The sequence below is a fragment of the Acanthaster planci genome, linkage group LG08 (genome assembly GCF_054643075.1).
Source record: "Acanthaster planci isolate LZ-2023a linkage group LG08, COTS_SCS, whole genome shotgun sequence".
Taxonomy (NCBI): Eukaryota; Metazoa; Echinodermata; class Asteroidea; order Valvatida; family Acanthasteridae; genus Acanthaster; species Acanthaster planci.
The window spans coordinates 4,801,884-4,828,160 of NC_141784.1; the positions used below are offsets into that span (position 1 = coordinate 4,801,884).

Consider the following 26,277-nt stretch of genomic DNA (forward strand, 5'->3'; position numbering starts at 1 on the left):
ACCTTTTGTTTCCCTGTTTCCCTCTTTTTTTTTTAGAATGTGATTTACAAACTCTCTTCTTTTCTGTCATTCCAATGTCTGAACTTACTCATCGGGCAAGTTTCCTTCTCCCAGCTAATCCTTGTTTTCGATCCCTGCCTGATCTTTGAAATCCCTTTCTAGCTCGTCTCTGAGAAGCTGGATTTTGAAAAGCGAGCCAAGAGCAAAGTGGGTTCCTTTGACAACGTCCGCCACAGCCCAGGGGGAGGAACTGTCAAGGTATCGCCCCATTGGCGGGATGGAATTGACGTTTGCTGTGCAGTGTCACCATGGAAACCCGACAACTACTCTTTTGCCCTATTAATCAAAGTCCGTTTTGGTTGAATCGTAACAGGTTTTGCTGTGTGACTGATTTTATTTCATCCCAACAGAGTTACAGGATCACTTGGCATTACATCGAAACTAATTACCTACTTAACTGAGTCGGCTACAAATTTTATTGGATTGTTGGCCTTTGTGACCCAACCTAGCCTAATAAGTCTGAAGTTTTGAGCCACAGATATTGGCAATCACAATCCCGCATTCATCCGTTATCAAATCATAGGAAATAAGATAAACAATAAGTGCTCAAGACCCATGTTCAGAGATACCCACTAGGCATCATAGGTTTCCTATCCAACGAATTTGCCTCAAAGAACTAAGCGTGGATTGTTATATGCTCTGAATAATGTAAAACAGTAGAGTACAGTGTGGCTATACATATTACCAGTATTGGAGGTAACTCTATCGCCGAGTTTCGGAACCTTCCTCCCAATATATGGTCATTTTTCACAGTTTTTTTTTTTTCAATGTTCTGTGCTGGATTTTGAATCGAGGTCGTATGCAGATAGGGGAGGCAACAAGGCCATAGCCCCTTCCAAAAGGAACAAAGTGTTTTGTGTTTGATAAACAGTGAGAAAGGCAATTTTTGGAGACTGTATATCATTTCCCACACTTCCAAAAAATGTGTAAAAGGCCTTAGTGTTTACATGTAAAAACACTTCTCTGAAAGGCTGTAAAAGGTTATATAACCAAATTTCCAATTTTGTTTTGTCCCCAAAAGAACGAAATTGTCCCCTCACCCCCAAAATGTGGTTCTGAATAGGCCCTTGAGTGACATTTTTCCTGAAAATAGTAAAGAAACTTGTAATACAAGTAATCCTGTAGGCCTCCGTTGAGCCTGTAGTGATGAGTGTGTCTTGATAAACCTGCGTAATTGTGGTACATATGTTTCTTTGCATTGAGTTAGAAATGTCGGGGATGAAATATCTCTTGTTCAAAGTACTAAATATTGATGGCAGAAACATATTTCCTAAATTTACTTTGTTGAAGGGTTTATAAGAGTGTCTTGTTTAACCAAATTGTCTGTTTGAAGCCAAATATTATCCATGCCTGGAAAAAAAACTCATGTACATGTCATCACCATTTTCACAAAGAGCCACACTTGTAGATTTTGAAGAAAAACTGGTTTTCCAAAAAATTGCCTGAGAAGCTTCTCAGTCAAAACATTAAATGATTCTTTGAGAGGTAAACTTTTGCCTGAACCCAATAATTAAAATGAACACAGTGGTTCATTAGCCGAAATCAATCAGTAAAGATGTGAGTCTGATCCATGTTTAATACTTTTTGGCCATGGAACTGTTACATTGTAACAACGATGTGTGGCTCTTTGTGAAAATCTACATGTATCTTGACTTACTTTTAGGCCTTTCCAGTCAATATGTTTTGTGCTAGTGCAAGGGGCAGTAAGATTTGTATCTCTTTGTGAAAACGCAAACTGAACTTGCCAAAATTTTGGCCCCTAACAATATGAATGAAACCAGTTTTCAAAATAAAAATGCTACTCTTGACGTGTGGCTTTTTGTGAAAACAGTGACGATGTAATGGACATCCTTCTAACATTTTGCAGATGACAAGTGTTTACTTACAGGCAACATATGTACTAGTCAGTCGATTCAGTTTGAAATTGCTTGGACTGAGCCTTGAAATAAAGAGATATTCAGTTTTACTGTCACAGTGCAAATCAGTGAAATATGTTCCACATCTTGAATGATTATTTCTGTACTAATATAACCCTTCTGGGGTAGAGAGCCGCCTTATTATATTTGCATTGCTGTGCACATTGTCTGATTTTTGTCTGTTTTTCATGTATACTAACATTTATTTTTCAGGAACTGGAAATTTTACATTTTTTATTTCCTTTCCTGAAAATAAACCAACAATTGCCTTTATTTTCAGTAATTTATGCACAAAGTGCCCTGCAGCTGATCTTTGAGGCCATAAGCGTGTTTCCTCCATTTTTCTCGTAGATTGAGACAAAAAAGTTAGACTTCAGTAAAACCGCATCCAAAGTTGGATCCAAAGACAACATCAAGCACCAACCACAGGGTGGAAATAAAAAGGTAGGGTACCAGACACAGATTTACGCAATTTAGTGCTGCTGTAGAAAACCTAGGCTTATCATTATGCAAGGTTTGGCTTCTATATTACGAGCCATAAAATTGAGAATAAAATGTCTTGAAACTGCTTGGTTTTGTTTGAGTATCACATGTTTGAAATCAACACAGGAATTGCTTTGAATGATGACTTAACAAATACTTGTTAGGTTTACGAATGGTAGATTATTCTTGTTTAGTTAGGATAAGAATAATGAATCTGGACTTCTTGTGATGAAAACATTGACGACACCGTTGATTTGTATTGTGCAGGATGTACGGTATTAAACACCAAAAGAGATGAGACTATACAATCGTCCCCATGCATTTTTGGAGACTATACAATCGTCCCCATGCATTTTTGGAGACTATACAATCCTCCCCATGCATTTTTGGAGACTGTACAATCGTCCCCATGCATTTTTGGAGACTATACAATCGTCCCCATGCATTTTTGGAGACTATACAATCGTCCCCATGCATTTTTGGAGACTATACAATCGTCCCCATGCATTTTCGGAGACTATACAATCGTCCCCATGCATTTTTGGAGACTATACAATCGTCCCCATGCATTTTTGGAGACTATACAATCGTCCCCATGCATTTTTTCATTGAGTCTTTCCATCCCAATCCTGGCTACTGCTCTGCATACACGTGTAGATGCATATGTTTCACAGGATGCTGTAAAGGTTAATGAGTATTGGGCTATAAGCAGTTGGCAAATAATTCAAGTGATTCTTAAGGCTTTTTCCATTTTTCTTGGGAAACTTAAGAGTTGGTATTGAAATAGGCTAGTGAGTGCTAGACAGATTAGGAGTCATTTGCAAAATGTTGGAGTTGTACCCTGCCTTCTGCCTGTTATAACCGTGTGTGAACAAATGATGGTCACAGCGTCTGAGTCATTTTCAATTGAATGTGCACAGAAGTGCCATGTGCAATGGAGCCTGCCAACTGACCAACATCAACCAAGTCTCTCTCCTCTCTCCAACCCTTCTCCCCCCAGATCATCAACGAGAAAGTGGAATTCAAAGCAGAGTCCAAGATTGGATCCAAGGACAACATCAAGCACCAGGCTGGCGGCGGTAATGTCAAGATTGTGAATGAGAAAGTGGACTTTGGCACCAAGGCATCGTCAAAGATTGGCTCGAAGGATAATATTGACCACAAGCCGGGAGGGGGAAATGTTAAGGTGGGACACGTCTGTAAGAAGTTTAGATGATTGATGGACGCATTGAAGTCATGTCCAGTGCCCTTTGACCCAAGGGTGCCCTCATTGGGCTGTTTTGTTGAGCGAAGTGATATGCCCATTTGAATCTGAGATATTGATGTTGAGCCCAAAATTATGTCTACTTGGCTGCTGTACATACAGAGCCCAGTGGTTTTTGCATTTGACTGTAGGATTTGCCCATCAGGCTAGCTGGTCTGCTCGTAGAGCCCAGTGGTTTTTGCATCTGACTGTAGGATCTGCCCATCAGGCTAGCTGGTCTACTCATAGAACCCAGTGGTTTTGCATTTGATTCTTGGATCTACTGACCGGCGTAACTCCTCTACTATAGAGCCCAGTGGTGTAGCCACTTGACTCTGGAATCTATCCATTGGACTAGCTGCTGTAGAGCTAAGTGGGGTACCCATATGACTCTAGGTTATACCCTTAACCACTTGCTGCCGGGTGGGTTGAAAAATGTAGTCGGGACTTTTCCAAGATTTTCAGTTTTCAAAATTCTTCAAAAATTCATCATTTCAATTAATGGACGTTTGCACCCACACAAATTACTGTCTGGTGGCCATTCTAGTCTGACAGACAAAATCTATTGATGTCTGAGTATTTCAGCCAGGCCAGCAGCCTTGTAAAGAGAGCCCAGTTTGTGCAGTGTTACGTAATTTTCTTTTGTTCACGAACCTGGCTCAGTGCACTGCTGACCTCTTTTCAATATGGGCCAGATTAGCATGCAGCAGTGCTGTGTGGCTCATCGCTGCGGTGGTGGAGCGCTTTTGTCCCCGGTGGTAATCCGCTCACTCTAAATGCCCCAAACCATAGTATCCTGTTTCAAAACAAGGCTGGATTATCTCCACTATTGAGAGTGAAAAAATGTCAGTAATGCCCAGCAGCCTGGTCTTTTGTTCCGCGTATGGTCTTTTGTTACAAGGCCCACTTCCCTTTGTCTCATTTCGGGTTCTCCCAACTCCGTGTATAAAGCCTACGTGCTCGAAAACGGATCCCCCGGCAGCAAGTGGTTAAGGCTTCTTGTCTTATTGTTACAGTTGCAGGTAAGATGTTGATTCTACACTTTGCAGAATACTTTTTTTCTCATCCATTCTTCCCCAAGATTGTGGATGAAAAGCTGGCATTTAAGGAGGCAGCCTCACCTAGGACAGACACTGGAGCTAAGGAGCCCAGATCACCTAGAGGGTCACAGTCCCGGTCATCTCGAGGGTCTAGGACATCGGTGGATTCACAGGAGGCAGTCTTTGTTGAGTGAAGCCACACTCTTTCTGATGTCATAGGCTTAACCTGTGATTTCCTTTGACAAACCCATCGATTGTTTTAATGCTCAACAGATCAAGTGATGTCTCCTCTAAGAATTTGTAAAGCTGTTTGATGAAAACAAGAATACATAGACAGGTAATTCCAGAAATTAGGGGTCTATTTTTTTCGTGTCTCTGTCACATCTGATGTATGAACTTATAAGTTCAGAACACATTTTCTTATTTCCAAGAGTGATGAATTCATGTAAATTACCTGCCAAACAAATAGTAATAGTTTGAAATCAATTCTGGTGATATTTCCATGTCAAATAACAAAGGTCAGAATGTAACAGGGACACAAAAATGTCACACGTTTGGACCCCTAGTTTCTAGAATTACCCACATTATCTAGGAGGTTAGTACAGTGTGCTTTGGTAGATCTAGCATATGATATAGAGTCTGAATGGACTCTTTTATCAAAGAATACAGAACGGTTGTCAAGTAATCTGAAGTGATTTATTTCAGCAGTCATTGATCTCCTTCGACTTTCAACTGTTGGGCTAGCAGCGGTGGATTTACATCACGGCAGCACTTTAGCCTTTCTATCAAGTTGTAGATTTGCTCTTGATGTTGAAGCTCACTCTGAGGCAGTTGCTTGCAAACAGGAGTTGAAATAAGTTGACAGCATAGACAAATTTTAGAGGCATTTGGATGTAGATTCGGAAAAAACTAAACTGTTTTTCTTGCTGGTTATTTTTGAATTTGCTGCATTTTTAGATGTGGTGTGAAGTGCTCCCCTCAAGGTTTATGCTTTTGATTAAATCTCGTAGGTACGATGAGTTACCTAAAATTTTCATTTAATATACACTCAGTTGTTAAATATTCGCTCAACACCCAAACTTACCATGATGGCTAAGTTCAGAGTTAAGATTTCTCCCATAAAGGTAGTTTTGTTGCACTGATGTCAGATTGTCACATCTAATTGAGTATTTTATCACATCAGTTGCAGCCACTCTTGAAGTGATCTCAGTAAACACAAAGCCATGTGTCAGGATTGTAAGAAAACATCCATGCATACTATTCTGGCCTACCAGCAGAACTAAAGCGATGTAAATGCATCATGATATTTGTCAGTCAGTCACATGTCTCTCCGCTGTAATTCATCACAGAGGGTGGGATCATGTGATATTTCGGGCCGGCTTTTATCATGGTGTTTTCCTTACCTCGATTGCCATCCACACAGTGCCTCTCTATCACATACAGTATCTGAAATCACTGGTCTTTCTTTTGGTAAAGGACTGTCGTTGGTCGGCCGTTGAGTACCTCCAGATTATTCTGCCTTCGAGTAAACACAAGAATGTTTCCTTCTTCTAGCATGAAACACGAAATACGCTGCATCCTGCAGACTTGATTGCTTAATGCCAGTGTTTAGAAATCCATTTTGTAGAAAGCTAATTGGTGCAACTGTTGCTATAACAATGACTGAGTCGCCCAAATGTTAAGGAAACGTTAGATTAACAGTAGGATTAAAGAGATGTGATTACGCATTCCTAGCAGAAACTGTCAACGGGAATGTGTGATCACTTTTTGGAATTGCAATGTTGGTAAAGATTGTGCTCAGCAGCAGCTGGGCTGTAAAGTGATCGTGGGACTGCCAGGCATACATAAGCAACAATAGAGTACCGCAGTGAATAGGTCACCCGCATAATTAGTGTGTAAAAGGCATTAGCGTGAGAACCAGCGCGTGAACCAACACGCGCGCGTACTCCATTCGTTTGCACTGCACTTTCTGGTTCACAGTGACGTCACACCTCGGTACTCTACATAAAGCGTCTGGGAGTACCTGGCTCACTGTCCCACCATAGAGGAAGGACACAGAAGGAGTTGCAACTCTAGCATTTCAAAGTGTCCAAGGATGGTCCCTGCCGAGTCAGACAAATAATAGAAAACATTCCAAAACTGCCTGATTACTGACTGCATCTTAGCCGGACTAGTCGGGCCAGTAATATCCCAGCAATACTTGTCGTTTTTTGCTTGCAATTAAATACAAATTATTGCTGTGACCTGGAAATAGAGAAAACTTCCTGACATTAGACCCACTTTTGCCATCGTAAATAAGCTATTAAAATTTGATACACTGTTCCATTATCCATGCAATGTTTGTAATTTTATTCTCGTCCCTCCAATACATCAGTGTTCAAAGACTTGGTACAAATTTGGCTAAGACTGGCCAACCAAATGTTGACTATTACTGGAAAGCTAAGTTCATAAATAACAGAATGTGCTATTTCATCACAGGGAGTGATCGTGAAATCTCATAAAATACATTTTTGTACAAATGCCATAATAAAAACGATTCAAACAAAACAGAAAATCTTGCAAACAACCGGGCTATTTATTCCCAAAATAACTCTAGAAGAAAGAATTCATGAAGGGCAAAGACTGCACAAATAGATTTAGGGCACACGGTGTAATGCAAGCAACTGCGCAAGCATTAAATTTGACGTTGTCATGACATCATACCAAGCACCAACAAAGGCATGAATATTCAATTTCCTATACCTCAGTGCACAAAGTTCTAAGGATGTAGATTGCCAGCGACAAATTGGGGGGGCAATCATAGGTACAAAGGGATTTCGTGGTTGTGAAACAGATGGTGTGTAGCAAGCATTCGCTGTGCTCTGGCTATGGGCATACCAGGCATGCCAGAAAGCAGTAATTGGCCAGATGTTACAGCCCGGGCAGTTCAACCTCCTTCTGTGTCCTTCCTCTATGGTCCCATGGAGGTGGTATTTTGTACTTGAGAATCTACATTTTTTCTCCTTTCAAACTCGCATCCCTTTTTCATCTCCTCCTAAGGTGTGAAATGCACCATTCGTTTTCCGCACTTTAACAAAGAGCAGTGTCTTCTTCCTTCTGGTTTAAGGCAAGGGATTTGATTTTTGACATCGATTGAAAATAGAAATAAAAATTTCGAAAATTTGCAAGATTTTTTTCCTCAGAGAAATTAAGTAGTGTAAAGTCAGCTTTACTGTGTATTAAGCTTCCATAATATTGTAAGTAGGTATTTCAAACTTTGTGTAAGCATGAGTGGAATCAGCGGTTCGGCCAGGATCTCATCCGGGGTGATGGGAATGCAAAATGGCAGCCTTCAGATAAAGTAAAGATGTGGAAGAAACAGCAGTGTCCCCATATAGTGCAGTGGAATATGCACAAATGGGTAGAAAGCACTTATGCCTTCATGAAGATGGCTGAAAATTACATCTTGGTGCAAGGAGAAACAACCGAATTTCAGAATTTGTGGTTTTGAAGCTTGCGTGGCCAGAGCATGTATACCTGGTTGAACCGCTAAGTGCAACCGACCGATTTATGAATTTATAAGATGCTACCCTGTAGGCTAAGCATCATGTGTTGTGCTTGTAAGTAGCAGAAGTATTGTTACTTGAAATTCCATACAATTTGTGATTTGTAAAAAAAAAAAGTTACTGAACAAAGGATGCATGTTCCACAGATGTTTTGATAATTTCTCTTCATCTTTCCTCAGGGAATTGGAATATTTTAAATTACTCACCCATTTGACTACACCCAGTGCCAGTCTCTGCATTCGGAGGTACCGGTACCAAGGCTCTATTCTTGTCTTCTTATCCATGCTTCAAAAATTGGAGCGGTTTGCGATCATTTTGTGGTGAATGATAGTACCTGTAAATCGAGTGACACAGACTGGAAAGTGTCTGTTGTACCTTTGCTGCAACCACATTAGTTCTTGTGAAATTGATACACATACAGTCCATGTTTGTTAAAGCTTAGATTCTCAGTAAAAACAGCTGGCTCGTGTATCACTTATCATTTTGAATCATCAGGGACAACTAAAAGACAAGAACAGGTGCATGTAGTTAGGGCGATAATTACAGTTTATCACACAACTGTTGTACCAAGGATCTGCTGTGTATTGTGTATTCGAAATTTAGGTGATAAAAACCAGAATGATGTCATCATATTTAAACTTTAGACAAAGCAATAACCAATAAGAGGATAAATATAGTTTTGCTCACTGACAGTCATTGTCATTTCTGCCAAATGATATAGGTTTATGAATTTCCATGGAAAATGTACCGACTGAAGCTGAAGTGTCTTTTTTGATAGTGAACTTTTTAATAGGAACCAGACTTTGTAAAAAATGACCGAGATATACGACCTTTCTATGAAATGAACTTTTCTTGCCCCAGATAAAAACTCATCAAAAAGAAGTTTCTACCTCTATTTTGGCATATAAAAATATTCCAAATCCAATTTTTCTTCTATTGTTTCAAAGCAAATTGTCAACAGATGGGACACTGTACAGATTGCTGGGCCGGTTTGAAAACCCACCTATTTTTAAGTTGGCATTTTATACTTCCTGAAATAAAACAACTTCTGAAAACATTCCTCCTGTACGTGTACACTTCAATACTCATTGATAATTGATTCGGCGTAGGAACAAGTAACTAGTCAAAATGTATTGATGAATTGATATGATGCATTCTGTACTTGTAAAGCCTAGCAGGTTGTAGTTTCATGAATGTATGTACTGTATTCGGTATTCATTCAAGCTGCATGCATTTTGCCGATGGAAGTGTCGCTTCGGTTTGTTTCTTGTAAAGGTGAAAAAAAAAATTGCAAACTTGATGGCATTTAACACCAGTTAATGACTTGCTGTGGTTTTTTTGCAGAAAGTGTGTACCTTTGTGTTTCGTCTGCTGGTCACATCTGCTGTGCCCTTGGTGGTTGAGGGCTCTTTACACTTTACATAGTTCACAAAGTCACGTGCATCAAAAGAACCAGTGGTTTGCCGAGTCCAGAATGTAGAAATCACTTGGTTATGGCTAACACAATTTCTTGGCTGTAATCAAGTAACTGGACAGCTTTGGTGAGAATAAAATATGCTGGCCCCACCCTCCCTCCAAAAAAAAAAAAAGGAAGGGGTCTGGTGGTAAGCAGAATGATTTCACTTCTGATTGGCTCTCGGATGCATATTTGCAGCAAAGTTTTGCTTTCAAATTGGAATTAATGCCTGGAACGGGAACAAAATCATTCGCAGAGATCATACATGACAAACCACTAGATGGCCAGTGTTCAAAAAGTGGGGTACAGAAGGTAAACGTGATTTAGTCTCTTCCAGTCTGTTTTATTGTTGCTGCTTTTATTTTTTTAGGTTGACTGCTTGAATGCTTTTTACACTGTACATTTTTAGAATTGTGTATATATACTTGTGTCCATCAGTGCTTGTGCTTCATGTGAAGATATGAAATTAAAAAACAGGATGAAAAGTTCACTTTCCTGTTTCTCTTGGGTTTTTACAAATTTGTCCAGTTCAAAAAATGTGTAGGTGGCACTGATTATGCATTGCTTTACGCATCGCGATATGTATCTATTGTGGACAGACGGAACGTGGACAGAAAACCCAGTCTCTTTCTTTACTGCTACATTATGAAAATTTGCACTAGAAGTGAAAGAATATTAATACTCCGTCTTTCCCTTTCTGTGGCGTTAAATAAATCACCCATTGTATGATTATCAATTCTACACTGTATTGAGTCATCTCTTTTCTGGTAACAGAGACACGTATGTACCTGGATGTGTCGCAACGTTTGCTTGATTTCCAACATGGGCCTGAAATGTAGCATCACTTCACTACATGTAGCATGCAAGAAAAAATACGTACACAGGAGTGAGAACCGTAAAGTCATTGAAAGTGAAACTGGAAATATCCCGAGTTGGAAATTTACTTAGTTTTTAAACTCAAACGTATAAAATACAAGCATACAAACAATATTAGCACGGTTTCCTGTTTCCATTTTGGTATTTGCCACTAAGTATCCAAAACCTTTACAGACTTGGTTCCAATTTCATGGCGTTGCTTAGCAGCAGAAATGTTGTGCTTACTACAGCATAAAATTGTGCTTACCGTAAACACTATTTCATGGCGGCATCACTTAGTGGCGTGCCTCTCTGCTGTACGTACCTCTTATAAAATACACATAGCCTCTGTTACCGTAAACCCGCGTGCTAAGCAGTGCCATGATATACGGCACTGATCAGTAACAAAAAGCCACCTAACTGCTCCCGATGGAAATCCAACCACCATTGTAGTTTCACTGGTCTCACTCCGGTTACATTATACATGCTGAGTGATACATCAAACTAGTTTCGGGGCAATCAAGTAACGGCGAAACAAATGTATAGGGCAACCCTGCTGGTAATTTGATGGTAACTCCAGGGCCCATTTTATGACATCTTCATCAGTTACAAAAATCTAGATGCAGCAAACCTCCACAGCTCTGATATAACTATACATGCGACAATAACCAACAATAAACAAGCATTTGATGCAACATTGAAACACTCCAACTGCATGTAACCTTTGGAATTTCTAGTGTGATCCTTGGCATTACTGAAAGGGGTTCCTGAAATCTGAAACACAGACAACATGACCTCAATATTCCCTCATGTAACACAGAATTTGAGGGCAATGGTCCATCTGGCGTTGGAAGAATCCACTAGCTTCATTTAGGGGCAGGTTTGATCAAGGACCATAGTTCAACTCACTCTGATCGAACAAACGCTAGTCGACGATGGTTGGACTAGTCTAGTCAACTATTCGTAACCAACCTACCGAGGTTGGTCATATCGCTGGTTGCCATAAACCGTTTGTAATAGCACAGTGCAGAGAGGACCAGTTATAAGAAAAATGCCAGAAAACAGTATGTCACTAATAAATCACCATTTTCACTTTTGTTTTTGCTACTTTGCCCAACCTGCGACCACCTTTTCTCCCCCTTCGGCATAGCGACCCAAAAATGGTTGACTAGGGTTGTTCATAATTCAACTTCACTGCCCATGCACTAGGTACGTCACAAACTAACCACTAGTTACTAGTGGTCCTTGATCAAACTCTCCCTAGTATTCTGTCGGTGCAGAACTCTTGTGCAGTTTTGTGTTCTTCTTTTTTTCAAATAATTTAATGGTTTTTGTGGTTATTTTTACTTTTCTTGTCATCTTAAGAAATTTTGAAATTATACTTATTGTTTATTTTCATATTTGTAATTTCCACTTGTGATTTTGTATGAATGCAAAAACCAGGTAATTCAGCTTAATACTGCGGATTGATTAAATAAAACCTGAATATGAATAGAAACACCAATAGACTTGTGGTCCTGTCATATACATAAAACTCAAAGGCAAAAAATGTCCTAGGGGAGAGAACATCATGGCTGAATTGATTTAACAGTTTCAACACATTACACAGACCAGTGGGCATCTGCTTCCGGAGAGAGTTATGTATGGAATGTTCAGCTTCTATGAGATGGTGTGGAAGTGCAAGTCTTTGTCCAAGTCCGTTTGTAAATGCTAGGGCATTTTCAGCATGGCTTTTCTGTCCAGCTTTACCAAAAGACCAAACCGCAAGTGCCAGATCTCATAGTCTTGTTTCTCAGTGAGTCAGTCGCCCGCTGCACTGTTAGAGGCTAATCCATTGTCTGGTATCAGAGGCCATTAAAGCAGTGCTACCACACCTTTACCAAAAGACCAAACCGCAAGTGCCAGATCTCATAGTCTTGTTTCTCAGTGAGTCAGTCGCCCGCTGCACTGATAGAGGCTAATCCATTGTCTGGTATCAGAGGCCATTAAAGCAGTGCTACCACACCTTTACCAAAAGACCAAACCGCAAGTGCCAGATCTCATAGACTTGTTTCTCAGTGAGTCAGTCACCCGCTGCACTGTGGTGCTACCACGCCTGCGGGAAGATCATACGCACACATTACATGTCTCTTTGACCAGTCGGGTGCTGTGACCTGTCATAAAATAATGCACATGCTCCTCATGTTTCAGAACGTGCTAGCGTGGTACACACACAGCAACTGCATCTCCACCAAATAGTCTCCTTGAAGTAGTCTATGAACTGATTGGCAATGTAATTGTTGGACTAGGAAAAGGACAGTCTGGTAACAAGCTTAAGGTCATTGGCAATGTTCTCCCTGCACCCGTACCCAACTAACGAGAGACAAAAGTCCATGTTCATTCTCCTAAGAAGATGACATCAACTTTTCATTGAGGCCTCTGTGTCCATCTCTGTGGCCAACACTTCCACCTTCCTGTGTATGGTGATGGTATCAAGGTCTTCAGCGATGACCACCTGACCAGTGTAATTGGTCTCGGTTGCCTGCCTCAGCAAGAGTTCCACCGTTTCTTCCCCGTCCTCAGCCGTCTCGTTTAGGGGCCTGAAGCGCTGACTGACGTGGAAGAGGACCAGGCTCTTGGCGTTGATGCTCCTGGCAAACTCAGCTGCCATGGCTGGTAAGGGACATAAAAGATGAAAGAAACTTGACACCTGTGTCTTTTCCATGACTTCACTTCACAGCCCCCCCCCCCCCGGAAAAAGGTTTATTTGGTTAGTCTGAGACCACTTGAATTTTTGACGGAGTGAATTTCTTGACACTGATGGTTTTTCTCTAAACGTAGTTCACTACTTTATACAAAAATCAAATTTTGAACGAAAAATAACCATTGGTGAAGCCAAACATCTCATCCAAATTTCAAGAGAGCAGTTAGCTATCAGGCATGAGACTACCAAGTCAGAAAAAAAGAGAAATTCCAAGCTGCTTAAGACTTTGCTGAATGTTTGAAAGTTTGTTGTGCCTCTCGCAGAAAATAAAAATGAGAAAATAAGGTGATTTAAAGAAACTTTGCATGCCTGAGTTTATAGTTCCCTACAGACAGAGAGCTAGGATTGAACAAGATGAGAAGAGATCGGTACTGACTGCAGACAAGTGGACTCATGTTGACAGCGATAACAAACCTAGCACCTACTACCTGATGCATAGATCAACATTAATCTCACATGCACTGAATTTCTTTACTGTACACTACATGTAGTTGCTAAACTAACATAGTGCCCTTTCTAAGACGCCTCGTTGGTTCTTTAGCCTGGTTGGCTGAAACACAGTCACATGGGGTTTTCTAATCTAGGCTGGAGCATGAAATTTGCATCAGCATCATTACAGACTTGTGCTACATTGCATGTGCATAATTCCCGAAGTGTAACGCTCAATTTACTGCCCAAGTTATTGACAAGTTTATACAGCACCTTCAATTATAAAACCTTGAGAAAATTCTCCTATTTTATATTTTGGACAGTGGTGTTACAAAAAAACAAGGGCTGACATATTTCGGTCACTTGTGCATGTCTATGCTCCCCTCAGGCCTGTGAGTGACCAAAAAAAGGGTTCTACTTGCCCATCCTTGGGCTCAGGAGAAACAGGACCCTCTTTTGGTCAATAGCTGATCCTTCAGGTACATAGATGAGCACTAGAGACCTCACTGCCGGTCCATATATGAATTCTAGGTCAATAGCTGATCCTTCAGGTACATAGATGAGCACTAAAGACCTCACTGCCGGTCCATATATGAATTCTAGGTCAATAGCTGATCCTCCAGGTACATAGATGAGCACTAGAGACCTCACTGCCGGTCCATATATGAATTCTAGGGCACACATTGAGGGTCCATTACACAGTCCTACCTGGTGTGGAATGGCCAGCCTCCAAGCATTTCTCCATGAGTTCATTGTTTAAGGTGGCCTCGTGGACCAGGATGTCAGCGTCGTAGGCTATCCTGCTGATCTGAGAGGAGTCCTTTGTGTCTCCAAGAATGACTGTGGAAGAGGTAGATCACTTAATCACATCAAGATTACTTACAGACCACTACCTGAAGGCCTGTTCATACTTGGCATCAAAGTACGCACAAATGTGAAATTGTGACATCGGGTTAAGTATTCACGGTGTGAATTAGCAAAAGTTCAACACATTTGAACTCCGACAAATGTCATTCCAAATGTTTTCTGACTTTTCTTCATCTTTAGAAAACAAGCAGCTTTACTCTCTTTTGGTGAAAACTATATCCCCAAAACCATCATGACAAGTGACATGCCTCATAAACTCTTTCTAATATCCACAGAGCAGAAGAAAGTTGTAAGTCTTGTTCATCAGTTTAGACTTGATAACACAACAAATACAGGTGACGTATAAAATGATACCCTGCAAATGATATTGAGTTTGAATGAGTTATACATCAGGGCTGGAAATAAACAACGGCCAAGAGGGCCATGGACGCTGATTTGATTCAACCCAATGCTTTGAACAGTGTGCTTTGTTTGTCATCAGGAAAGCTCCCAAAGTCCAACCTTACCACTATCACAATCTGGGTCAGGGTCCAAAGAAGCAGTTGATTCAACCCGACGCTTTGAACAGTGTGCTTTGTTTGTCATCAGGAAAGCTCCCAAAGTCCAATCTTACCACTATCGCAATCTGGGTCAGGGTCCAAAGAAGCAGTTGATTCAACCCGACGCTTTGAACAGTGTGCTTTGTTTATCATCAGGAAAGCTCCTAAAGTCCAACCTTACCACTATCGCAATCTGGGTCAGGGTCCAAAGAAGCAGTTGATTCAACCCAATGCTTTGAACAGTGTGCTTTGTTTATCATCAGGAAAGCTCCTAAAGTCCAACCTTACCACTATCACAATCTGGGTCAGGGTCCAAAGAAGCAGTTGATTCAACCCAACGCTTTGAACAGTGTGCTTTGTTTGTCATCAGGAAAGCTCCTAAAGTCCAACCTTACCACTATCGCAATCTGGGTCAGGGTCCAAAGAAGCAGTTGATTCAACCTGACGCTTTGAACAGTGTGCTTTGTTTGTCATCAGGAAAGCTCCTAAAGTCCAACCTTACCACTATCACAATCTGGGTCAGGGTCCAAAGAAGCAGTTGATTCAACCCAATGCTTTGAACAGTGTGCTTTGTTTGTCATCAGGAAAGCTCCCAAAGTCCAACCTTACCACTATCGCAATCTGGGTCAGGGTCCAAAGAGGCAGTTGATTCAACCCGACGCTTTGAACAGTGTGCTTTGTTTGTCATCAGGAAAGCTCCCAAAGTCCAACCTTACCACTATCGCAATCTGGGTCAGGGTCCAAAGAAGCAGTTGATTCAACCCGACGCTTTGAACAGTGTGCTTTGTTTGTCATCAGGAAAGCTCCCAAAGTCCAACCTTACCACTATCACAATCTGGGTCAGGGTCCAAAGAAGCAGTTGATTCAACCCGACGCTTTGAACAGTGTGCTTTGTTTGTCATCAGAAAAGCTCCTAAAGTCCAACATTACCACTATCACAATATGGGTCAGGGTCCTTTTCTCACCTATTTTCCGTCCTTGTATTGACGGTCCAATGGCTTCAATTGGAGTGATGATCTCACCACTGGGTGACACGATGTTCTCTCCTGATTTGATTTTGGCATACAAGGGACCCGGCGGTATTCCTCTCTCCTTTAGATACCCAGCTTTCAATCTGGTTGGAAAATATAAGTTACAAACTGAGTCCATGAAATATAATATGGCACTGTGTTATGTGCGGTTGAAAAAAAAAAAAACACACTCACTCTGACTCTAACATCTTTCAAACTTCTCAAACTATCACAGTGCAAAGTGTGTAACTGTTAGTGTATCTAACAAAGCGTCAAACACAACTCCGCATTTTCTGCCAGAATAGCCCCTTTCTTGTTTTTAATAATAATTTCATTTCTCTCCACAGTATATGAAAAACATAGTACAATATTATAAAAAACTCCCTGCTTAAAAGAGATCGAGTACTTACTTTCCAACTTGAGTTTTCTCTTCAATGACATAGCCAAAGCATGGGATGCGGTGCACTAACGGGGCAGCCTTGACGGCTAGTTTCTTGTCTTCAAAGCTGAAGATAGAAAATCCAAAACCTTTCTAGTTAAAAAAAACATTAATCCTAAGTCACTAGGCATATTCATTATCAATCTTCTGAAACTCTCTACAATCCTTCTCAACGATATCAATTATACCAAACGTTTTTTGAAAATGCTGTCATTTTTTCGTTTTCATGGGCAGTTCTTCTCAGAGTTCTTCTTTGATTTCGGAGAAATTACGGTAAGAGTTGCAAAGACAGTTTCTTTAATAAACCAAAAAGAGGGGCCATGTGTTCGTTGATTTCAATTGAGTACTAGGAATCCAGTTACTCATCATAGACCTGAAATATACCAGGCGTATCTACAACCTCCTTCACCAAGAGGACCCAATTTGTAAGGGCGCTTAATGCAGAGCAGAAAAGTTGCCCTTTCTGTAGCAGAAAAGCGTTGCTAACTTCAGCATTATTTCACAGTCACACCGTGCTAACGCTTGCACATTTATGGAGACTTCTATTGTTAGGTTGCGATTTTAAGCAAATTTTGCTGCTGAAGTTAGTGACCTCTTTCATTTGCTTAATGCTTGTGGTGTCTATGAAATGGATAAGGGATCTGTTAGCAAGAAATCCTGAGCTTAGCAACCTTATGAGATTGACCCAATTTATCACTGAGGAGACATGCACTTGACAAGCTTTGCTTCTTGTAGGTATCCATCTCACTGCTTCCTGTGTTCATTCACTTGCATCATGGTTGGTTTATGTACGGTACTTCTTATCATTAAAACAATAATTAAATCTTCCATCTTTGTAAGTTATTTTTGTATTATTTTGCTTTGAGAGGAAATCAAGTAAAGTTAAATTTAAGTTAGGTTTGTAACTATTGTGCATTGACTACCAAATATGCAAGGACTTTCCTGGGTCAAAGTTCATGATACCTACAGAGGCCAGCATCCTTGTTCTGGGTCCATCTCTATGGACCGGCCCATTTCTTCTTGGGGGTGACATTGTTGATCAGCTTCGTGGTCTGGGTGCCACTCCTGCAGCAAGTAAAAAAAAATGATAGATTTGAGCTCCAAAAAATGGGCCAAGGTAATACAGTCTAATCCTCCTTTTTTCCTGGATTTGAGTTTTGGTTTCTGACTTTAATTATTAATTTTAATGATTAACATTCCGCACAACATAGCATCAGTCGATTCACACATTCGAATGAAACCAATTTCATGTAAGGTTTAAATTCTCAAAACTTACTTAAACATTGAGGTGGGATGTACGTCTTTTTTCAACCCTACACCACCATCAAGTTTTATCTCAGCAACCGCTGCATTAAAAAAACTAACTTGAGGTTAAGCAGCTTCGATAAATCTGGAACCTGTCTATTTGCCACTGAAATATCAATCCACAATCTACCTCCCAGTCCGATGGCAAGTCATCCGCTGATGGAATCAGCTCATGTACTGCGTAGGTGAAGTCAAACATCGACCGCGATAGTTCCAGAGACACTCGCAGGTATTTGCGTAAGCCCCACGGGCCGTATAACTCAATCCTCTTGATGCTGGAGTCCTGGCTCATGGTGCATAGCAAGCCCGGCAGGCCGAAGAGGTGGTCACCATGGAGATGGGTGATGAAAATTTTGGTGATGCGGCTGGCTTTGAGTTTGCTCTTCATGATTTGGATCTGGGTCCCCTCCCCACAATCAAACATCCAACATTCACCATCTGGGGGACAGATGAAGTTCAAATGGAGTTGTTAATCCAAACATTCCCCGATCTTTAACGAATCTATCAGATTATGAATTCTCAACAGGGGCGGACAGTGGAGGCTTCAGAAACGGCAAAGATGCTGCGATATTAAGATTGAAGCAGTTGATAGCTGTGAGCTGCAATTGAATGGTACCATCCTGTAGTAATGCACAACTGTTTGTGTAAATAGAGTCCCTAGTTTATATTGTTATTGCCAACTCTGAAGCCTGGATTTACAGTATACAGGTTAATTCTGAGTCCAATCCCAAGACACTATGGCTGAATTGAAACCTTATTTTATTTATTTATTTATTTTTTTGGAAAGGCAGAATTTTTGAGGAGTTATTACATTTTTCTCCATCAACACGTATCTGCCAATGAATTACATCCAGAAATGAAGTGCATCGTTTTTAGAAACCAAACCCATGACCACACCAAATGCTGTTTCGTTTACAACCGGCTCCAACAAAATGAGGATTCGGTGTAAAAGTTGCTTTTAACTCCTTAACTTGCTAGGTTTACGATAACCACATTAAAATGGCAGCACATATTTTGAACTTCACTCTCAAATGACAATTCATGTACTGACCGACTGTATCCCCTGATCTCAGGATGATGAAAATATGGATTTTCATAACCCCAAATCTGATTGTTGTAAAATTGGCCTCAAAATGGTGTCGTGAATAGTTTAACCCTTTTGCACGGCCTGCATAACATAACATGTTTCCCCGGTAGCCTACCATGTCTGAAGACTGTTGAAGAAACCCCTCTCTTGGGTGTCGGGAAGCAGGAAGCTGTGCCCAAAAATGTCAGATCCATCATGGCCTGCGGATAGCAACAAAGCAGGCAGAAAACACATGCCGATTCAATCAACCGTCCGTTTGTCGAATCTGCATGGTGTCAACTTCCACATGCTTTTCTGTTTTTCAAGAAACTTCTGCATCTGAATTTGAATTCATGAAATGCAACACATTCTGCCCGGTAAAATAACAGCAGTGGACTCACTCTTTCCTCGGCGAGTAACTTCCTCTTCTTTCGTTGCGATAGAATTTCTATCTACAGCAAAAGTCAAAAACTTCCCTTATGAAAGATCGAGTGATGATAGCAAAATGGCCTCTGTTTTGTGCATGGAACCAATGAAACTAAGAAACATCTCGCAGAAATATTTAAAGGACACATCAGACATAAATATATCAAGATATCTAAGTAACATGAAGCTACAACTGTGCATTCTTCACAGAAAAATTGTGTTGAACACACAACTCGAAAAAAATGTAGTCCCGGTTAAAACATTTTTATCTGGACCCTAAAAAATAACCAAAAGGCCACTCCAAATCTGTTTGTTTTCATAAGCCAGACAGTTACTTCTAGCATGAAAAGTCTATTTACTACACCTCATAAATATTCATGACCAAATCGACTACTTCCCCTCAAACCATGCTGCATTTGTATATCACCAACCAGTGTAGTAACTGCCAGGGATACATGCAATCATTCTCCCTAAAGCTCCATTCTGCGCATCAGTCCTGGCAACGGATGCATAACACACATAGATACACATGTGCACACATGACCATGAAGTTCCAATGAGTCAAAATCATCAGTCTAACATGATCAGAGAGGCACGCTGTGTGAACGACCCCCCCGTGACAGCATGCAATACCTCCTGTCCCAAAACATGGCCGACGTGTCCCAAAGGATCTGGCAAGTCAATGTACACCCGTCTCTCGCCTTCTACATTCCCAGAGTCCAACTGTGATTTGATCTTGGCTGACACCAATTTGGCGGCTCTCTTGAGCCTTGAATCAAGTGGAACCTGTGTGGAAAATAATCCATCTCTTTCTTATCAGACCAGCGAGGAGAGGGACATTTTAAAAGTTAGAAGAATATGTAAAACAGCTCCCATTTTAGGCAAAGTTGATGTTGATGCTAACAGATGTACAACAACAGATGATGTTTTTTAAACAGGCTAACAAGGTTAACCACTTGCTGCCGGGTGGAATTTGAAGTTGAATTTGACATAAAAAGGGGGATTTTCAAGATTTTCCACTTTTAATATTCTTCGAAAAATCATAACTTCATTTGCTGGACGTTTACACCCACACAAATGACCCTCTGGTGGCTACTCCAATCTGACAGACAACACTTATTGACGCGCGAGTATTTCAGCCAGGCCTGTCGCCTTGTGAAAAGAGCCATGATTGTGCAATGTTATGTAATTTTCTTTATGTTCCCGAAACTGGCATAGTGCGCTGCTGACGTCTTTTCAATAGGGGTCAGATTACCATGCAGCGGTATCGCATCACCCACCACTAGAGTGCTGGAGTGCTTTTGTCCCCGGTGGTAATCCACTCGCGCTGAATGCCACAAACGGTGGTATAATCTTTCAAAACAATGAAAGATTTCCTCTGCTATTGACAACTATAAAAATGTTGGCAATTCCCAGCGGCTCAGTCCTTTGTTCCAAGTACGGTCTTTTGTACAAAGCCCAGCTCTTTTGTCTGGTTTCGGGCTCCCCAGTTTTATGTATAAAGCCTATGTGCCCAAAACTGGGCTCCCCAGCAGCAAGTGGTTAATTACACAAATTTCCACCACTTTGGAACTTTCTACCAATTTCGTCAAATTTCAATGCGTCAACATCTCGACTGGACTAGTCTTTACACCTTTATGCTTTTAATCCACAGACCTCAGAGAGTTTTTCCAATGGTGATATGCCCTACCTTGAACTGTGGGAAAACAAACAAGTCTCTCAGGATTATTTGCGAGGGACATCCCATCTTTTTGGACTTTCTCAAGCGCTTTGGAGGACGCTCCCTAGGCTGGTTTGAAGTTTGTTAGAAAAGACAAAAAGAAGACAATATTTTTAATGATTCCATCTTTAGAGAAGAAGCGTAATTGAATTTGAATATTCTTACATTCAGAATGCAAGTAACATGAATATTTCATGAGCTATATATATCCTTTGTGAATTTAAATACTTTCCATGACTGACAGGTTGGTGACTACACTGAGCCAAAATAATGGTCTTTTAAAACAAAAATTTTAAAAATGCTGTGTTTTCTCTGTCCAAAAATCTGCTTCACAAACATGGTTACAAGCAAATTAATGGGGGAGGCCACAAAATACAAAGAAAATTGAATCAGTTTTTATCTACATCACAGTTTGAAAAAAAAAAAAGCAAAGTTTTCAATTTTTGTCTACTTTTCACATAAATACATACTGGCGGCAGAAGGGTGGGACAGGGGAAGCAGGCCCTCTTTCTTCACACGAGGACTTGTTCCCCCCCCATCACTTTAGGCAGGTCCTATAACGGGGCGGAGCTTAATGGATCGGTCTATTAATGACTGATGCCTGACGGTCCCACAACTACCCCACACTTTGAATATTGTTCCGCCCACGCTGTCAGAACAGGTCGTATTTGCATATGCATGTATATCTCTGCCGGTCACCTTCCTACGATCCGGTCCATACTGGCACTGCTCCCACCTCCGACCCAGTATGATGAAAGGGGTGCCGTTGAGAGGGAGGGGCGTGGTGTTCTCCCCGTGGGTGGTTTGGTCTTTATACCTGATGGTGCGTCTATGTGTCTTTAGGGCCTCTGAAAGAAAACCCACCGATGATACCGTCATGAAGAAGTTCGGAATAAGGAACCACAAGTATGTAGGGGGAGGTCGTGGTTAATTAAGGAGGAAATTGGGTTCATGAGGAAGTCGTAAAATGAAATCTAAGGGACTGGAAGTGGTCACGGCTGATCACACTACATCCTGGACTGACCACACTAACCTTCTGGAAGTGCACAGATATTTTCTTAGAAATGAGATGGGAATAAGATGGGATATAAAGAGGAGGAGAGAGAGAGGAAGAGGGTCTTTGAGATTTTGACTTGCTTTGTATCACATCTGCTAGTGCTACTGTAGAAATAAATAAGTATACATGTAGATTAGCAGAGAAGCGTGATCATGTGAGTTTGTCAGAAGTACAACGGTTTCGTCGTAAAGAAGATGAAACTACATAACAGGCACTGTCAGACAAATTTTTCTAGACCAGTGCTTGTCTGAAATTGTAAATGAACACAGGTGCCAACATGACTGCTTACCTGAATTGTCTAAATTGAGCCAAAAAATTAGCAATGACAAAATTTTAAATGTCGAGTGTGCGTGTATTTCATCTCCAGTGAATGTTTCACTGGTTTGAAACTAAAAAATTTTTTACCTCAAAATGAAGCACAAGGTTGGATTCTGGTTATCAGGCATGTACCTTTAAGCGGATGGCCATAGCCTGGTGTCTCCTTGTAGCACACATACTTGGTTGATGTATGAGCTTTGTACTGACGGATGACCTCCTCAGCCTCCTCGGGCGTGGATGCGTAGCCAAAGTAGGACCTGGGGTTGTCAAGGACGTCAGCGAATTGTGTGGACGGGTAAAACGGAATCGCTTTCACCTCCTCCATACTGGAAGCGGTGCTGGAAGACTGGCGGTCTGGTTCCTGCAAGTCAAGAGACTTCAAGGACAAATCCCATCACACGCACAAGCATCCATGCCACAGATTCTTTGATTTTTTCCCCAGACTGAAAATGTCCTCCCAAGTGATCCTGTTGCACAGCTTGTTTCGCTAGAGTTTTGACAAAGGAGGGAACACGTTAAGAGTAGATGCATAATTGTCACACAAAGTACTTGATATTCCACAAGTATCTAGCATTTGAGTAATCAAAAGAAAGTTGAATCAAAATGTTCTTCCATGAATCACACAGGCCACTGCTGACACATTCTAAAAGCTTCATCACGTGCGGAATCAGGTAAGGAAGTTTCCATAATGTCCATTGCTAGACAAGGTAATACGTCAAGAATCCAATGTCAAAACAGTTGAATAACAACACCGGCCCAGTCACGGTCTAAATGTCATACTATCCTGTATGCTCATCTGTGTCGGAGTGCAGTGAATCGACACAGGGATACCTTCTCAGGTACCATATGCATGTGCCAACACTGCCAATAAATACCATGGTTTGCTTACAATTGTACACCTGCGGTCTTCACCACGCATCACCTATGCACAGACTCCAAGAGAATAAAGCCTGGTTTCCATATAGTCGATTGTAACATAGACGGTCCGTAAGACGTGAAGACACAGACACAAACGGAAGAGATGGTGCATAGCATCATTCCACCCAAACATGGAAACACAACGGCGTCCAAAACTCCAGAATTTTTTTTTCAGATAATACCCATTTACAGGTACATGTAGATTGACCGTACCGCCTCATGAAGCCGAACCGGTAATCCAGTTTCATGCATTTCATTGACGTTCAGCTATTTACTTGTTCATAAGGGGGGTAATATCTAAGCCTTTAGGAGAAAATGGGCAATATTCGTGGAACGAATGTATGCGTGTTTGTATGGGGATACTCAACGCAGGCAGTCGGCAAAGTTGAACCTGGCTCAACTATGCTGATTGTTTGTGGGCTGGTTTGTGTTTGTTTGCATTGTCGGCGGCACTTCCATTCGGCATGTTTCCATATGTCTGTGTTGCAGTTTAGGTTTTGATTGCATTGACATGGAAACCAGGCTTAAGAGACCTCCTATGCAGAATCCAGAACTGGAAATCCATGCACACATGCACAAATCTGAGCAGATACTCACACATTACACTCAGGAAGCCCCCAGTAATGGCAGATACATTGCACCAGCTACTGCACTACATGCAGGTAAATATAACGGTTACACATGTACCACCCATCTGCCATTTCTTGGGGGCATCATACATATATGTTGACAGCACCTGTTCTAGGAATGGAACCGATAAATATGTGAATAACACTTCTAGATGTTCAGCTTCAGCCAAAGTAACGGCTTCACACAATATTTTGCAACACCCTAGCTAAAATCAAACAGATTTGGAGTGGCTAACATTTTCATGGGTAGGAAGGCTGGAAAAAGTTTTCTTTGTCCCCTCTGCTTCTTAAAACCGAGCGATGCATCTACACAATAGTAGAAATTCATGACAGCTGACACACATATTGTCCTGTCTGACACGCTCAAAACCATCTCACCTTAGTGCCAAATGATATCACATTTAATGCTCCAACAGCGTCCTAACTACCTGTGCAGAGATCCTGAAAGAAATGAAATATAAGATGTTTCCAGACTTCAGCTTCTTGACAAGACCTACAAAGGTGGGCAGTACTTATGTGTAATGTCTCACTATACCCGTGCACTTGTCCGTTTCCTGAATTCGTAATTCCTACATGCTAAAACTTCAGCCTCAGGGAGAACAAATTACAGCCAACCTTCCAACATCCTTCAAAATAAATCAAAAAGGATTTGGGAAGTTTGCATTATTAGGGAAGGCAGAGCCCCACCGGTGTTTTAGTTTACCCAGGGCTCGATGCTTCTCAAAAGTGCAAGGGAATGTGGCATTAACAGAGGGAGGATTCAAGATGAAGGCTTTCACTTGCTGTGTGATGAGGTTAGTGATAATGTTTCAGTAATTTGTTCAAAATGGTCTAAAATTCCGAGTAAAACAAAGCCACAACTAACCTCCCCATACAATGTCCAGGCTGCCGATGGTAGGAAGATTTTCTTGTTCGATAGAATCTGCTTCCTTCACACTCACAGAAGTGAAATCCCTCCTCTCTTATCTATTTCGAATCAACTTGTAGGTGAACCTGCGTGTTACAAAGAAATGAACAATTTAAGTCCAAACGATAAGTCAATTCCACACATACCTTCCTAACACCACCTGCATTTCAGAGCACATCAAACTCCATTGAAAAATCTCTGACTTCTTCTTTAATTTGCAGAATTTGAAACTTCAACAACCTAGAGGCTTAGAGCTTTAATCTTGATCATGTAAACTGTTCCTTTACAAAATACAAGCTATATATCTTCATGTGTTTGACCATTTGACAGCAATGCAAATAACAAATACAAAACTGTACTTGTTACACAAGGATGGTAAATCTGGTGAATGATTTGAGTTGGTTTTTTACCAAACCATGCCAACCCAACCTTAAAAAATTCAATTCAAGGTCAATCTTGAGCAGGTTGAGACACAGCATGAGTGCATATTACAGGACCTCTTGTCTGTTTTTGTTGGCAACTTTAAGTACAATATTCAGAAAGAGTTCCATATACAAACAACACTTGATAATGGCCCTAAGCAGAAACCTAGGCCAAGTCTATACAAACCTTTTGAAGTTGTGTTTCTGAGCTGAGTAAGCCCATGGAGGGACGCTAGCTCTAGGCCTAGCCCCACTAGTGTGGCACGGACTCTCACTCCCGATCCATCGGGAGTGAGAGTCTTGGATCGGGAGTGAGAGTCCGTGCCACACTAGTGGGGCTAGCTCTACGCCCTACCTAGGCCTAAAAATTAAAAATCATGGTTCATGTGCTTAGGAATATCCGGAATATTCTTTGCTAAATTTCACTTTTTAGGACATGTTTCCAATTTCTGACATGTCTGACGGCTATTGTAACATTTTAAGGATATGGACCTCTTTCCCAATATTCAATTAATTCTTTTAACGGGATGGGCTGGTTGGTTGATTTTTGCTGGTCCTTCGCGCTGGCCTGACCCACTCCATGCCGCGGGACCCAAGTCAAGTCACAGACCGAGCCCAATTTCCGGACAACCTCCATAACCGCTGATAAAGTCCTGCCAACGTTAAAACCTTCCCCCCCAAAAGGATGTAATTGCTAGTGATTTTAAAATAACAGTAAAGTACTCATTCCTACAAGCTCTGCTACTTGGCATATCAACACGGATAGTTTGCACTTCTGTAGGACTTTGAGGCGAGTACACATTCGAATACAGACGAGTGGAGTGTTTAGACTTTATACGAGGCACTGATCAACAGAGGGCGCACATAAAACAAAAAAAAACAGG

General features: G+C 41.1%; 2 protein-coding genes across 25 annotated transcripts in view; one reads left to right on the top strand and one right to left on the bottom strand.

Annotated features, from left to right (window-relative positions):
• The window catches only part of LOC110974521 (uncharacterized), a 46,708-nt gene extending 36,475 nt beyond the window's left edge, over positions 1-10,233 (top strand). For 11 of the 18 annotated variants that reach the window (XM_087139700.1, XM_087139698.1, XM_087139704.1 and 8 more), the window contains 4 exons: positions 163-258; positions 2,328-2,420; positions 3,460-3,645; positions 4,784-10,233. In XM_087139700.1, the coding sequence (XP_086995826.1) occupies positions 163-258; positions 2,328-2,420; positions 3,460-3,645; positions 4,784-4,936 (528 nt within the window). In that variant the 3' untranslated portion in view covers positions 4,937-10,233. The remainder of the gene's footprint in view (positions 1-162; positions 259-2,327; positions 2,421-3,459; positions 3,646-4,783) is intronic. The other 7 variants (XM_087139703.1, XM_087139701.1, XM_087139711.1 and 4 more) reach the window with 1 other exon arrangement.
• On the bottom strand, positions 10,066-26,246 carry elac1 (elaC ribonuclease Z 1). Of its 7 annotated transcripts, none has more exons than XM_022226348.2 (15): positions 26,127-26,246; positions 24,930-25,057; positions 24,443-24,505; positions 22,650-22,878; positions 21,842-21,990; positions 21,113-21,211; positions 20,056-20,208; positions 19,398-19,448; positions 19,133-19,217; positions 18,061-18,368; positions 17,593-17,690; positions 16,597-16,692; positions 16,142-16,290; positions 14,479-14,610; positions 10,066-13,250 (listed from the first exon to the last, which is right to left on the bottom strand). In XM_022226348.2, the coding sequence occupies exons 4-15, from the start codon at positions 22,840-22,842 to the stop codon at positions 12,997-12,999; spliced, it is 1,767 nt and encodes a 588-aa protein (XP_022082040.2). In that variant the 5' UTR covers positions 22,843-22,878; positions 24,443-24,505; positions 24,930-25,057; positions 26,127-26,246; the 3' UTR covers positions 10,066-12,996. The 7 variants fall into 7 exon arrangements, with proteins under 7 accessions (XP_022082040.2, XP_022082043.2, XP_022082042.2 ...); XM_022226351.2 differs by having other exon boundaries at positions 22,650-22,893; XM_022226350.2 differs by having other exon boundaries at positions 22,650-23,004.
• Positions 26,247-26,277: the final 31 nt, after the last annotated feature.

Excerpts from the sequence above, each read along its gene's own strand:
- elac1 (XM_087139719.1), bottom strand. The coding sequence starts at position 22,842 with ATGGAGGAGGTGAAAGCGATTCCGTTTTACCCGTCCACACAATTCGCT. Across the intron at positions 19,218-19,397 it reads AGTTACTCGCCGAGGAAAGA|GCCATGATGGATCTGACATT; the intron begins GTGAGTCCACTG and ends TGCTATCCGCAG. Across the intron at positions 14,611-16,141 it reads AATACAAGGACGGAAAATAG|TCATTCTTGGAGACACAAAG; the intron begins GTGAGAAAAGGA and ends CCTCTTCCACAG.